We start from the raw sequence: 15,046 nt of genomic DNA, 5'->3' as shown, positions 1-15,046 counted from the left end.
TTCAGGTGGCTTTGGAATCACTCTAAATGCACGAGTAAATTGGGAGAACTCCTCGTCTCAAGTTGATGCGTCCTCTTCAGACCTTACTGTCCAATGCGTCCTCTATGACTAACGCATGGATTTGGCTCCAACGCAAGGTTTGTTCAACTCTCCCACTCTTTTTACGGTATTTTTGAATTGTGATCTAAAAATGAAGTCTTTTGGCCCTATTTATAGGTGTCCAAACCTTCTCCAGAGTTGACACCACCTACTTGGCTGCATGGCCAAGTGTCTCCTTTTCACCCCATCAACGCAATGCAGTGATCAACGCAAGCTAAGTATCTTCCTCCCACATTGCCAACGCATGAGCCTCCAATCTGATGTCACCACCTCAAATTCTTAAGGCTTAGGGCTTTCCTCCCAAGAAGACACATGGTTTAATGACCTTTTTTTTTTAGGTGATCTCATCCTTTATATGTGTCCAACTCTTGGATGTTCAACGCATAGTCCATACTCAATGCATATCCTATAATCAATGCATAGCACATCACCAACGCATAGTATTGCACTATCGCATCCATCGCATCCAACATCCAACGCATCCAACGTATCCAAGGCATCTAACTCCAACGTATCCAATGCATCCATCGTCCAACGCATCCAACCTAGCTCATCGCATGGCCTTTGTCCAACGTATCCATCGTGCAAACCATCTCACTACCATCACAATCCAACTTAGCCATTGCAAGAGCCAGCCATCACCAACACATAGGATGGTCGCTCGTCCTTGATGCACAGTTCACTCGGCATCAACGCATCGTTCGTTTGGCATCGATGCATGGTGCTTGGCATGTGCGCTAGTCACCAACGTATGGCGCGTGTAGCATGGGTGCTGGGCAACGATGCATGCGTGCTCGGCTCGCTCGGCATATGGGGCGCTTGGCTTGCACGCCAGCGCTCGACGCATGGGCTGAGTGCATCGACGCATGCCTGGGCAGTTTGGCCGAGGTTGCTCGACGCATGGCTGGGCGTCTGGCAGCGCTTGGCCTGCTCAACGCATGGGCGCTCGACGCATACCGCACGCCTTGCCCGTGTTCTCGCCTACCCTTGTGCCATCCAACCCTTCAACGCATCACTTCCATTTTCCTTCCTTCGGCTGCATGCCATCCACCAACAACCCTTCCAACGCATCAACACAACCTCTTCCAATGCATTGGTCCCTTCCAACGCATCCCACACAACATTCTATACTTAGCCAAATTTTCAAATTTTTCCTTTGCCCAAATACTCTTTCCAAGATCTTGTGGCCAATGCATAGCAATGCCTAGTCCAACACTTAGTCAATTTTCAGGGATTTAAGCTTAGCTCAACCACTCAAGGAAAATCTGTTCAACACCTAGAAATTTCCTTCACTTCAACATAGATTTTAACTTTTACCTAGTTAATTTCCTTAATCACTTGCTTAAGTAAGGAATAATAGAAATCCGGGTTTCACACTAAGCTTATAAACATTAATCGATTTATTTGTTTTTGTTATTTAGTTTCTAAATATGTTTTCAAAATCAATACCAAATTAAAAAAAAAGAAAAAAAAAGAAGAAGAAGTTAGAATTATAAAATAAAAATATTAAAAGTAACTAGTGATGGCAATATTTATAAGTTAATAATGAATTTTAAGAAATAGAAAACAAAAGGTCACAATGTCTTTCTTTTTTTTTTAATTAAAAAGAAACCAAATGATGGTACTTCGTCTTAAACATGCTTGAAAATTATTTAGAGTATTCAGACAACATCTATAATTGTGTATCCCATTAAACAGTCAAATCATATTTTATCGTGTAATAAATTATTCTTATTTTTTATTTAAAATATTTTAATTGTTTTTTTTAACATGAGTAACGAAAGGGAATAACATAAAGATACCAGCATCTAAATATCATTCATGTTTATTTACTTCAAGAATAAAACGTTGGAATATTTTTTTAGAAGTACACACGGAATAACCTAAAGTTAGTCTACACTTTAAAGTAGAGTTGTTGGAAATGTCTTTTTTCCCTTTTATCATGCCATCAAATCAAAGTAATATAAAAACATTCTCTTAAACATAAAATAAAAAAAATTACATTCCAAAATAGTAGCATTCACAAGTTATATCAACTTGTAGAGGTAGAGATTTGAATATTTAAACTCTTGATAAAAGAGATTATCTAGTCAAAATATGCTTAGCGATTGTTAGATAATACGAGTTAAATCTGTCTTTACCTATAACTTAAACTTTTGAGTCAATCCGTGATTTAAGATAATACCAGTTGGTCAGAAGTCTTATATTCAAACCCTTGCAATGTTATTTCATTTCCATTTAATAATGATTTTCATTTTTAGATCAATTGATAATTTACGAGCAACCTAAAATTAAATAATTCTAGACCCAAGTATTTGTGCGTAACCATGGACGACAACTACAAAGGTAGGTGAGTTTGGTAATTTGGGTTAAGTTTACATTTTTGGACAGATTCCATCATCATTTCAAATAAATTTGTACAACTTAGAACTATGAGATATGTTCGTATTGTCAACAATCATTCCCAATAAAGAAACGCTTATACAATGAAACTGATAATTAAGATCCCGTTTGGTAGTTATTTTGTTTTTCCTATTGGTAACCATTAGTATTCATTTTGTTTTTTAATTAGTAACCATTTTGTTTTTTTGTTTTTGTTTTTGAAAATTAAACCACGGATACTATTTCCACTTCAAATTTATTTTCTTATTATCTACTTTTCACCAAGAACTAAAAGAAAATGTAGTTTTCAAAAGGTTGTTTTTGTTTTTTTAAATTTGACTAATAATACAACCGTTCTACTTGATAAAGATGTAAATTATTATAAAAAATGTGGATGAAATAAACTTAATTTAAAAAAAAAAAACACAAAAACATCAATAATCTCACATTGTTTAAGTTTCTTGTTTGAACTAATGAAACGTTAACATTTACACAGCAACAGAAACAAAACTGATCAATCGATCTCATCTCACAAACCCAACAACTTCAAAGAGAAAAAGCATAGAGATTGATCCATAAGTTTTCAAAACCATTGCTGCAAAAGCCTAAATTTCATAACTTAAACTCACAAGTCACAACAACATCTGCTTAGTCATCCCTGAACTAAACAAGAAAAGAACAGAAAATCCAGGAAGAAGATCAAAAGACATAATTGGAATTCCATGAAAGCCAAACAATATCTTCTTATTCTTCCAATCCTCAATCCTTCTTTTCACCTTCCTCAATCTTCTTATTCTTCCAATCCTCAATCCTTCTTTTCACCTTCCTCAATCTTCTTAGCACTCTTTTTAGTGGTTGCCTGAGAATACAGAAAAGTCCCAAAAATGGCAATGGCAGAACCAACAGCATTCAAAGGCCTAACTGGATTTCTAAAAACCAACACAGAAGCCACAATCACAACCACTCTCTTCATTGTATTCCCAACAGAGAATGTCAAGGGACTGATTTCATCCAAAGCTTGGTAAGAAGATTGATTATAAAGATGATAAAATATTCCAGAAATCAAAACCCAGATATATAATGTTGAAGCATTTCCAATGGAAGCAATTGCTTGATGATATCCTTGAACCCATTTGGACCCTTCAACGAAAATGGCCACAGGAAACAGATACAACAAAGAAATTATGCTAATCCAACCATATAAATTCAACCCATTAACCTCCTTGAAGTTCTGCAAGCTCCTTTTAGAGTAAATGTTTCTTAACACAAATCCTACATTGCTGATCATGGCGCCTGAAAGACCTTCAAAATTGAAGGTAGCTTCAGTAATGGCGGCCAAAGAACAGCCAAAAACAATGGGGAGAATCGAGAGCCAGACCTGGATTGGATACGAATCGCCGAGGAACGAGGAGAATAGAACCGAGAAGACCGGTTCAGCCGATTTAATGACATGGGTGAAAGAAACAGCGACTTTTGAGAACGAAACACAGGCGGAGATATGGCCGATTGTGTGAAATAAAGCGGGACCGAGGAGGGCGATTAGAAAGGGCTTTGAGATTTTAGGGCATGGCTGAAGCTTGAAGGACCAAAGAACGAGCATCCAAACCGATCCAGCGAAGAGTTGAAACGAAGCAAGAAGCCATGGGAAAGGGAAAATGTTGAGAACCTTCTTGTTGTAGATATTGAAAACTATGTTCTGAAAATACCAGAGACCAAAGACGATGGCGAGCTGAAATGTTTTACCGCTGGAGGCGGAATCGGCGGCGGTATCGCCGCCTTCTGCGGCAGCGGCGGCGAGGACATGGGAGTTAGGTTTGGACGGAAGAAACCCAAATGGGTTCACGGGATTTTTGCAGAACCGGCTTGATTTGCGGATTGGATTGAGAATCTGAGACGTGGGTTTTGAAGAGACGCCATTAACGGTGGCGAAGGTGGAGATTTTGGGGCGATTGGGGGATTTCGATCGGACGGTTGGGAGGAGATTTGGGTAGAATGGGGAAAAGGGGGAAGTGGGGTTGGTGGAAAGAGGGTTTTTCGAAGATATGATGTGTGAGGAGAGCATTTTAATGGAGGTTAAAAGGGAAAATTGCGAGATCTGGAGATAAAAAGGGAGAGGGCTTTAATGGCGAACTGTGGTTTGAAGTAGAAGAGATGACTTGTTTTTGGACTGTGAAGTTCATTTTCCAAAGCTTTGTTTGTTGCCGTATTTTTATCATCGGTGACTGTGACCATTTCTGCACTTGCCTCTATTGGATCTCGTTTTTCACTGGTCTTCAGATAAATAATAACCATAAATAAACCTCCTTTGTTTTCTTTTTATATTTGTTATCGATAATTAATAATCCATTTACACCATTTAAGTAAAACTTATACGAGGCTGAATTATAATAGTGTGTTTGGAATGTAAATTATTTTTTTTTATAGAAAATAATAAAATTATAGTTTAATTTGTTAATCTAAGGTTTGAAGAAATATAGACACGTGTTATATTTGATCAACCATTAACATCTTTTGAAAAATTATCTTAATAAATGATCTAAAACGTTTCACGATTTAGTTGTTTAATTGGTATGATTTTAAGTCTCACATGATGTTTTGAAAGGGAAGTATGAATGAGAGTGGAAATTAATACATTTAATAAAATTTATGGTTTAAATTGTTACATCATCGAATTTTGTACTATAAATTGGTTATTCATTTATTTAATTAATATTTTACCTACAATTTATGCCTTGCTTGAGTTTAAATATTTGTAAGATGGAAATTTAAAAAAAAAAATTGTGGAAGTTGATTCATTTATGACAAAGACGTTGGATTGGTTAAAAATGGAACTTTTATAGTACATTGTAACGCCATGGGGTTTTTGTATTGATGACTCAATTTATGTTATCCTTGTGTTATTGTCAAGTGATCCGTTTGGAAACAACAAATACTAATTGTTTACTTATATCACATGCCTGAAATTTATTTAAAATTTTGTGAAAATTGATTCATTTATGATGAAGATGTTACATTTGTTAGAAATGGAAGTTTTGTAGCATATTGTAGGATCGTGGGTTTTTTTGCACGATGATTCAGCTTGTGTTATGCTTGTGTTAATGTCAAATGATCCATTTGAAAACAATTAATACTAACTGTTTACTTAGTCACATACTACTTAGATTGTATTTGTTACTTTCTCCATCCTTATCGTTCACACTTCTTTCTCTTCCTTTGCACTCGTGTTGCATTATTCCCTCCATCTCTCCCTTGCATTTGTGGCTATCATCCAACTATTCATCACCTGCTCTAACGATCGTTCATGCTCGCACTCCGACGAACCATTGCGCTTATGCTTTTAACCACCTTCCAATGGTTTTTCATGATTGTGAGAGTTTGAAGAAGAAATGTGATGATTTGCAATGCTTCCAGTGTTTGAAATGATAGAGAGAAACAAGAGCACGATTGAGAGGGAATAAAGAGACTAGCCAACACGATTTGAAACTGAATGCTTCACGACATAAGTAAAAAGTTAAATTTCATTATTTTAGAATCCGGTTCATTCGAGGTCAACACGACCGAATTGTGGTCATTCATACAAACATATAATTTATGAAAGAAAATAAAATTTTGGTATAATTTTCATTTGGTCACTAGATTCCAAAGTATTATATTTTTAGTTCTTAAGTTTTAGTTTAGTCCATACAATTCAAAATGTTACAATTTTACCATTGCAATTTAAGTTTTGTTTCAAATTTGTCCCAATTTACACTTATCCCAATTCTTACCAAATAATAATTTATCGTCTTCAGTATCAATGTATATTAACCAACCTAAAATAATCAACATAATTAAAATTAATTAAATTTCATTATTTTCATCACTATTAAAAGTAAACTTATAATTTCACTTCATACGTATTTTAAATAAATTAATATACATTAATGTAAATCATACTTATCTTAAATAAATTAATATACATTAATGTAAATCATACTTATTTTAAATAAATTAATATACATTAATGTAAATCATACTTATTTTAAATAAATTAATATACATTAATGTAAATACTGAAAGTGAAAGTAATTATTTATTAAACAAATCAGGGTTAAACGTAGCGATTAAGTTAAAACAAATACTTAAATTCTAACAATAAAATTGTAATATTTTAAAATATAAGAACTAAATTAAAATTAATCTCAAAACTTAAATGACTAAAGGAGTAGTATTTTAAAACCTTGGACGAAATAAAAATTATATCAAAATCGAGGGGTGCCTTTTGATTTTTGTCAAAAATGGAAATAATAAGATTTTGTTGGCAAAAGTGTGCTGTTCAAATGACATATATTTTTTAATCTCCAAATTGTCCTTGGTATGGTCGATTAATAGTTTTTTTTTTTTCGAGTACGGTGTAATTACTATGGACCTTTAATATTAATATTGTTGTTTTCAAAACTTATTAGAGAAATATTGTTGCTTTGAAATTTATTAGAGAAATATTGTTGTTTTGGGATTTCGAGGCTAGAAGTCGAGGGTTGAGGATTCGACTAATGTAGAGGTCGAACGTTGAGAACTCGACAAACAAAGAAAAACTTGGAAACAATACGTAAATTAGGGTTATCGAGGGTTGAAGTTTCGACATACATAAGTTGAAACTTCAACCCTCGACAAGCAAAAGGAAATCTCGCTAATTTTGTGACGAGGATCTCGCTCTAGAAGGGAATCTCGCTAATTTTGTATATTAGGTTGTCGAAGGTTGAAGTTCTGGCATACATAAGTCGAAACTTCAACCCTCGATAAGGAAGATAAGTGGGTGAAGCAGATTGTAAGAGAGAGAGAGATTGAAAGCGAGATTGTAGGAGAGAGCGAGATTAAAAGTGAAATTGTAGGAGAGAGCGAGATTAAAAGCGAGATTGTAGGAGAGAGTGAGATTCAGAGAGCGAGATTGTGAGCGAGAGCGAGATTGAGTATGCCACATGGATTAAACGGTCAATCAGTCAGCTGACGTGGTCTGTCGCATGGAAATCGTCTTCACTTTATTTACTTTCCATAAGTCTGAAAAAGTGCATATATATCACCAAGTTGCCCCTGCTCCGATTCCCTGCATGCAAAGACGTTATCCGATTCCATGCATTCATTGGCGCATTCATGCCCCTCTGCCATAGCGTTAATGCCTTTTCAACCACCCTAAACCCATGGACCTACATCCTTTTAAACCACCATCCTCTCCATTTTTCCTCAATCACCCCCTCAATAATTTTTGAAGACTCACTGCCCTTGATTTTGCTCACTCCTTTCCCCTTGATTCGCTCACTGCCTCCTCACTGCCTTCGAAAATAAGCCTTCGAAATCATTTTCCTCTCCTCCTATTTCCATTTTCATTTCTCTTCTTGTATTTCGTTTAATACAAATTATTCTCACACGACTATACTGGTTCTTACTCTACTAAATTTTTATTTTTTAAGAATAATTATAAATTTTATTTTTGTTCTTATATTATTATTTTTTTTTTTATAGATTCTAGTTTTTTTTAAAAAAAAAATTTTGTAATTGTTTTCAGATAACAAATAACAGGAAAAAAGGGTGAACGTTGTCACTTTGAAGGAAAAAAGAGAACTACCGTCGAATCTGTGAGTTGAACTTATGATATTTGAAAAGTTTAGTTTATTCTTATGATATTTGATTTAGTTAGTATTAACTTTGATGTTTATAGTGTTAAAATGTTTAGTTTATTGTTATGTTTAAGAAGTTGATATTTTTAGTTTAATACAAAACTATTGTGATAGTTAACAAGTTTAGTATAGTTTCAAAAGTTTAATATAGTTTGAAAATTTTAGTTTATTCATATGATATTTGATTTCTTTAGTATTAACTTTGATATTTATAGTGTTAAAATGTTTAGTTTATTGTTATGTTTAAGAAGTTGATATTTATAGTTTAATACAAAATTATTGTGATAGATAACAAGTTTAGTATAGTTTCAAAAGTTTAATATAGTTTGAAAATTTTAGTTTATTCATATGAAAATTATTGTTGTTATGTTTATTGTGATAAGTTGATATTTTCTAGTATTAACTTTGAAAATATAGTTTAAAGTAGTTTGAAAAAGTTTAATTTAATTTAATTTTTTATTTTGTATTAAATTTGAAAAAATAGTTTAAAAAAGTTTACCTCATTTTAATTTATTGTTATTTTTAAAAATAATTATAAAAAGTTTAATTTATTACTATATTTAAAAATAGTTATAAAAAGTTTAATTTATTGTTATGTTTAAAAATAGTTATAAAAAGTTTAATTTATTGTTATGTTTAAAAATAGTTATAAAAAATTTAATTTATTGTTATGTTTAAAAAGCTGATGTTCATAAAACTTATAAAGTTTATGTTTATAAACTAAAAAATTTAATATTTTTTAATATATTTCTTATAAAAAGTATAATACAAAAAATTGATTTTTTTTTTAGAAAATGGCAGGCAAATGATTGGGATTTTTGTTATTTACAAATGGTAATATGATTGATGGTATTGATGGAGTTGAGTATGACCAACCACCAAGTGGGAGTTTTATTGTAAATGTGAATAATGGAATTGTATTTAAACAATTCATTCAAATGGTTGTGATGTTACTTAGTGTAGATATTAGAGAAAATCAGATAGAAATAATATATAGACATCCCAATCTTGAACCATCAAGATCAATAAGATATATGTCATTCCCTATTTCGAATGCACAAGCTATAAACTTGATGTTCTCGATGGCAATATCAGTGCCAAATGTAGTGCATTTGTATGTAAATGTAAGTATGATAGGGGTGGATCCTGATACATCATTTAACTAGTTTGAAGATCCAACTCAACGTATCGATCCTGATCCGGAGTCAGTTGCATCGCCATGTGATAATGAATATATGACGGCTAACAACCTGTACAGAGACTTCAGAACATAAACGGATGACGAATTTGAAGAGTTGGATTTTGATGGTCGTGAACATGAGATGCTTTCAGATACATTCAATAATTTGGATATGAATATATTGGATAGCATTCAGGAACCTGACCCAATTGTAGCTCCTGTAAACATTGACAATATGCAATTGTATAAAGGAATGATTTGTCAAGATAAGGAAATGCTACAACACGTGGTCAAATGTTTTGCAATAAAGTGTCACGCACCATACGAGGTTGTTGAATCTACAACGATGATTTGGACAATTCGGTGTGAGAAGTGGGAGGAAGGTTGCAAGTGGAGACTTCGTGCAATAAAGAAAAAAATCGCATGACTTGTTTGAGATCACTAAGTATAATGAGCAGCATACATGTTTTTATTCAGAACTAAGTCAAAGTCACATACAATTGGATTCATCAATGATTGCACTGGAGTTCTGTGACGCCATAAGAGAAAAACCATCTATCAGTGTGGCACAACTGCAGTCCGGCATCAAATCAAAGTTTGAATATCATGTTCCTTACCATAGGGTATGGGAGGGAAAAAGAAAAGCGTTGGCTAAAGTGTTCAGTGATTGGGATGAGTCTTACAAATTGTTGTCTAGGTGGTTACATATGGTTAAACAGACCAATCCTGGAACATGAGTAGAGTGGAGAGTTAAAGAAACGCTTACTGAAGGCCACGTTATTCTAACTTCTATATTTTGGGCATTTGGTCCTTGTATAGAAGCTTTTAATAAATGTCGGCATATCATTCAGATAGATGTACACATTTGTACGGCAAATATAGAGGAAAACTGTTGATTGCTACATCAGTTGACTCGAATGGCCATCTACTTCCACTTGTGTTTGTCATTGCTGATGAAGAGTCTGTAGACTCATGGGGATGGTTCCTGAAACACCTGAGAGAAATTATAACACACGAAGAGATGTGTTTAATTTCAGATCGACATGCTGGTATAATTATAGCGGTGAACAACCCAACAAATAGTTGGACGGGACCGAAATGTCACTATTGTTTCTGCTTACAACATATCGTCATCAACTTTAATAAAAAGTATAAATTTAATTCATTGAAAATTTATGTTTATCGTGCCGGGTGTCAGTTTCAAATTCAAAAGTTCAACAAAGCAATTGAAGATATCAAAGGAATAAATCGGAGCTGTCTAAGTTTTTTTTGACAACATTAATTTAAAGCAATGGACTCAAGCACATGATAGAGGATTCAAATATGGATGGATGACGACAAATCTATCAAAGTACATAAATAGGGTCTTCAAAGGAGCTCGAATGTTGCCTATAAATGCTCTTGCTCAGATAACATTCTTCAAATGCGTGAACTATTTCAAGAAAAGAAGAGAAGAAATAAGGGATGCATTGGAGCGTCAAGATAAATACACCCGGTAATATTATTTTTTATATATATATTTTATTAATAATTTATTTCAAAAATATTTTACAATACTAAGTGGAGTAAAAATTCAGGTATGCACACGACAAAATAAATAAATGGGCTGCACGATCTAGTAAACATGAAGTACAATCATGCGATTGGTATGAAGGTGTGTTTCATGTGAAGACCGGGCGTCATAGTTTCAATGCCAAAGGAGGAAACGTTCAAATATTGAGGCTAAACAGGTCCGAACGGTACTGTTCATGTAACAAGTGGCAAGCATTTGGCATTCCATGCTCGCATTTTATGGCCGTTTGCTCACATTTTAACATGAACTACGAAGATCTTATTGAGGACTACTACAAATTGTCAACGTATGCTGAATGTTACTCTCCTCAATTTCAACCTGTACTGTATGAAGATTACTGGATCATGCACCCTAATATGCCCGTCTTACATCCTGATCCATCGTTGTTGAGAAAAACTGGTAGACCGAAAAGTTCACGTTATCACAACGAGATGGATTGGACAGAACCAGCCACTCGACAACGATGTGGATTTTGTAACCAGTTAGGACATAATCGAAGGAAGTGTCCTTCATTACTAAGACGGGTTCCAGATAGTTAGGGATTGAAAAATAAATAATTTTGTTATTATATATTCATTTTAGTGTATATTCAATTTTTTTTTATTATAATTTATTGTATATTCAAATTTTTTATTATAATTTATTGTATATTCAATTTTTTTATAATAATCTATTGTATATTCATTTTTTTTTTTTTATTGTAATCAATAAAGTTTTACATTATTCTTTACCCTCATATTTTTCTCTACTATTCAATTATAGTCAATTTTAATATTTTTTTTTCCAGATCATGGCTTTAAACCCAAGACCTGTTGATCCCGATGTTTTGTACGACCAGTCCATTCATCGATCATATGTTGTATGATGAGATCGTACTACTGGAGAAATATCTTGCAGACGTCGAGAGGCAGTTCTCCAGCACACTATTCCGCTCCACCCTCGAATGCTACCGCTACTGCACACATTTGGATTCTATGGGGTTGTCAGATTAGGATTTATTCAGTTGGACTGGCCTCTGATCACAGCCTTGGTCGAGAGATGGAGGCCCGAGACACATACATTCCATATGTCTGTTAGAGAGTGCACTATCACTCTACACGACATAGAAGTGTTGTTGGGGTTACCTGTTGACGGTGAGTCGATCACCGGAGTGATGTATGATGACTGGTTAGAAGTTTGTCAACTGTACCTCAGTGCGACCCTACCTGCCGACAAGATTAAAGAATCGAGGTTAAGTTTAATATGGTTAGAAACACAATTTCGTGAGCTCACAGATGATGCAGACGAGGAAACCGTCATAAGATATGCGCGAGCATATGTACTACAAATGATGGGTGGAAGTCTGTTTTCAGATAAATCAAGTCATTTTGTTCACTTGATGTTCCTGCCACTGTTAGCTAACCTCCATGATGCGGGGCGATATTCGTGGGGTTGAGCATGCTTGGCATGGTTGTATAGACAACTATGCAAAGCAACAAGACCTGAGGTTCGAGAGATAGCTGGGTCTCTCATACTTTTGCAACTATAGGCTTGGGAGCGATTTCCAACAATAACTCCACAGCTACATCATGTCAATGACGCTCAGTTAGTTGGACGAGCCTACGGTTCTCGGTATGTTATTTTAATTCAATTTAATTTTTATATCACTGATCTAGTTAATTTAAATTCTTAATTATCAATTTAAAAATTTAGGTGGAGAGACAAATTTTGTGTGACTAGGACAACCACACATATAGTCAACCAGTATAGATACATGTCTGATCTGCTTCAACCTGAACAGGTACATTACACTAAACCTAATTGATTATTTTATTCACATTTTTATTGTAATTGTCTTGAATATTCTCTAATATAATATTTTTTGTTTCAGGTTATTTGGGAGCCGTACAAAATTATTATGCATAATTTGCCTAATTTTTGTACGAATGGTCAAAACATATAGCGGACGATGAGTCCTCTCATATGTTTTCATATTGGTGAATGGCATCTTCCTGATAGGGTGATGAGACAATTCGGTTTTCAGCAGGATGTCTCATCACCTTATAATACTGAACCCGTACTGCATGATATTGACCTAAGGACTGGAGATTGGTCCGAAAAAGTTGCACATTTGGTAGTGCGATGGCACTATCGTGCAAGGTTTATTGCAGTGGGGTTTCTCTTGAACAGTTTGATACAGATGCCACTCCAAATATATTTATTGGTATAATAATATCACAAGGCGCTACGTCACTCGTCCGGGAGCAGCTGTGGGTCATCTGGTAAATGAATTAATATTATTTAATTATTTTTAATTTAAATTTATTTTAAATATTGTCTAATTGTTTTATAATTCACAGAGATCGAATAACAGTAGACTCCGTGAGGTTGCGAATGATCCGAACCAGGTTCTTGCTATATGTAATGACAACCAAAGCTATATAGAGGAAATTCATTATATGTACGATATACCTATTGTTCCTCCATCAGCTTCTAGACGTAGAAGACCTGTTCGGGAAGATGATGAGTTTGATGAGGTTGCATATAATGTGGAAGAATTGTCCCCTATGATGCAGACACAGAGTCAAACTGATTATGTTAGTCTGATGATGATGATGCCAGCATTTGGTTCAGGACATTATGACTCAGAGGCTGGTCCTTCGTTTTCATACGTGCATGGACATGGTCGAGGTCGTGGAGAGCATAATGAATATTTATATTATGAAGCGCCTGCAGAGGTACCAGAGCAACATCAAGAAGAACCCGAGCAACCTCAAGTTCGAAGTCGACGACGACAATCAGCTCGAAATCGACGACGTCCGCCTTGTGGACACATTGATTTGTGTAATTATTTTTATATAAATGAGATATTTAATTTACATTTTTTAATTTTTATTATTATTTTTTAATTTATTCTTTTTAGAGTTTAAATAAAATAATAAAATATTTTTAGAAATTGTTTTTATAAACTAGAAAATAAAAAAAAAAGAAAGGAAGAAAGAAAGAAGAAGGTGGAATGTGTAATGATTAAAAAAGAAAAAAAAATGGAAAATTTGTACGGTATTCTCGCTCTCGCTCTCGAATTTGATTGGGAAGTTCAGTGGCAAAAAGAAGGAGATTCATTAGCTCGTTATTTAGTCAGACTTGCTGAGATGACAAAATCCGTGAAAATTATCCAACAAGCTTTGGAAGGAATTCCAGGGGACCTTATGAAAATTTAGAAATACGATCTTTTGATAGAGGAATGTCTCTAGAATGATAATTAAACAGACTCAATAATAATGTTAGGAAGGGCAAGGTCGAGGGTTCAAAGTTTGTCGTACAAATGAAAGGAAGGTTGAGGGTTCAAAATTTGACCTATCTAGGTCGAATTTTCAACCCTCGACTTATTAAAAAAAAAAAAAAAATATATATATATATATTTTTACAAATAGTTTGAAAACAACAATATTTTCCTAAATAGTTTCTAAAAGGATAACATCCTTTTAATTTTTCCTAATTGCTATACCATGTTTAAATTTTCAATAGAAATATCGTGTAAATTGAATCGTCCATTATGAAACCATGTATCAATTCTCAATAAAAATACAATGTAAATAGAATCGTCAGTTAGGAGACTTCAACCCGACAAATTCAAGAAATAAAAGTGCCAAAATTTTCTTCCATTTTAAAATTTGAAATGACGGTTTCATATTTATTTTAATTTGATTTAACATTTTTTTGAAAATATTCATAACTAACCAATCTTTAATTTGTTTATCACTGTTTTTATTTTGATTTGTAATACATCTTTAGATTTTACATTATTTTTTTTTTTTATTACTTTGAATTCGAATTATTATTATTATTTTTTATCCTGATTAGGATTGTACTAAATATTTTATACATATAATCATCAATCTGTATATTTCATTTAAAAGTTGACTTTTTTCTCCTTTTTTTTATCCCTTTTAAATCATCTTTTATTTATTATCATCTTATTATATTATTATACCATTAATCTATCTTTTCAACAAATAAATATGTATTCACTTTTACAATATTGTTATTTTTGTTAGTCTCTTGTGCTTCTTTCATAAGTTTTGCAGTTGATGAAGTCATAAATACAATGTAATTGTTGAAGCTTAAATGGAAATATAATTACGAGTAGTCTAATTGTAAATAAACGAGCTTCCTTCT

General features: G+C 33.6%; 1 protein-coding gene across 1 annotated transcript; it reads right to left on the bottom strand.

Moving 5' to 3' along the window:
• Positions 1-2,915: 2,915 nt before the first annotated feature.
• LOC120069243 (Nucleotide/sugar transporter family protein) lies at positions 2,916-4,768 on the bottom strand. The gene has a single exon (XM_039020958.2). It carries the CDS (start codon positions 4,541-4,543, stop codon positions 3,287-3,289), a length of 1,257 nt encoding a protein of 418 aa, XP_038876886.1. The 5' UTR covers positions 4,544-4,768; the 3' UTR covers positions 2,916-3,286.
• Between the last annotated feature and the right edge of the window lie 10,278 nt (positions 4,769-15,046).

The sequence above is a fragment of the Benincasa hispida genome, chromosome 1, assembly GCF_027475165.1.
Source record: "Benincasa hispida cultivar pf3 chromosome 1, pf3_genome.v1.1, whole genome shotgun sequence".
NCBI classification, from domain to species: domain Eukaryota; kingdom Viridiplantae; phylum Streptophyta; class Magnoliopsida; order Cucurbitales; family Cucurbitaceae; genus Benincasa; species Benincasa hispida.
The sequence above is the reverse complement of the archived record's forward strand: the minus strand, read 5'-3'. Positions and strand labels throughout refer to the sequence as shown.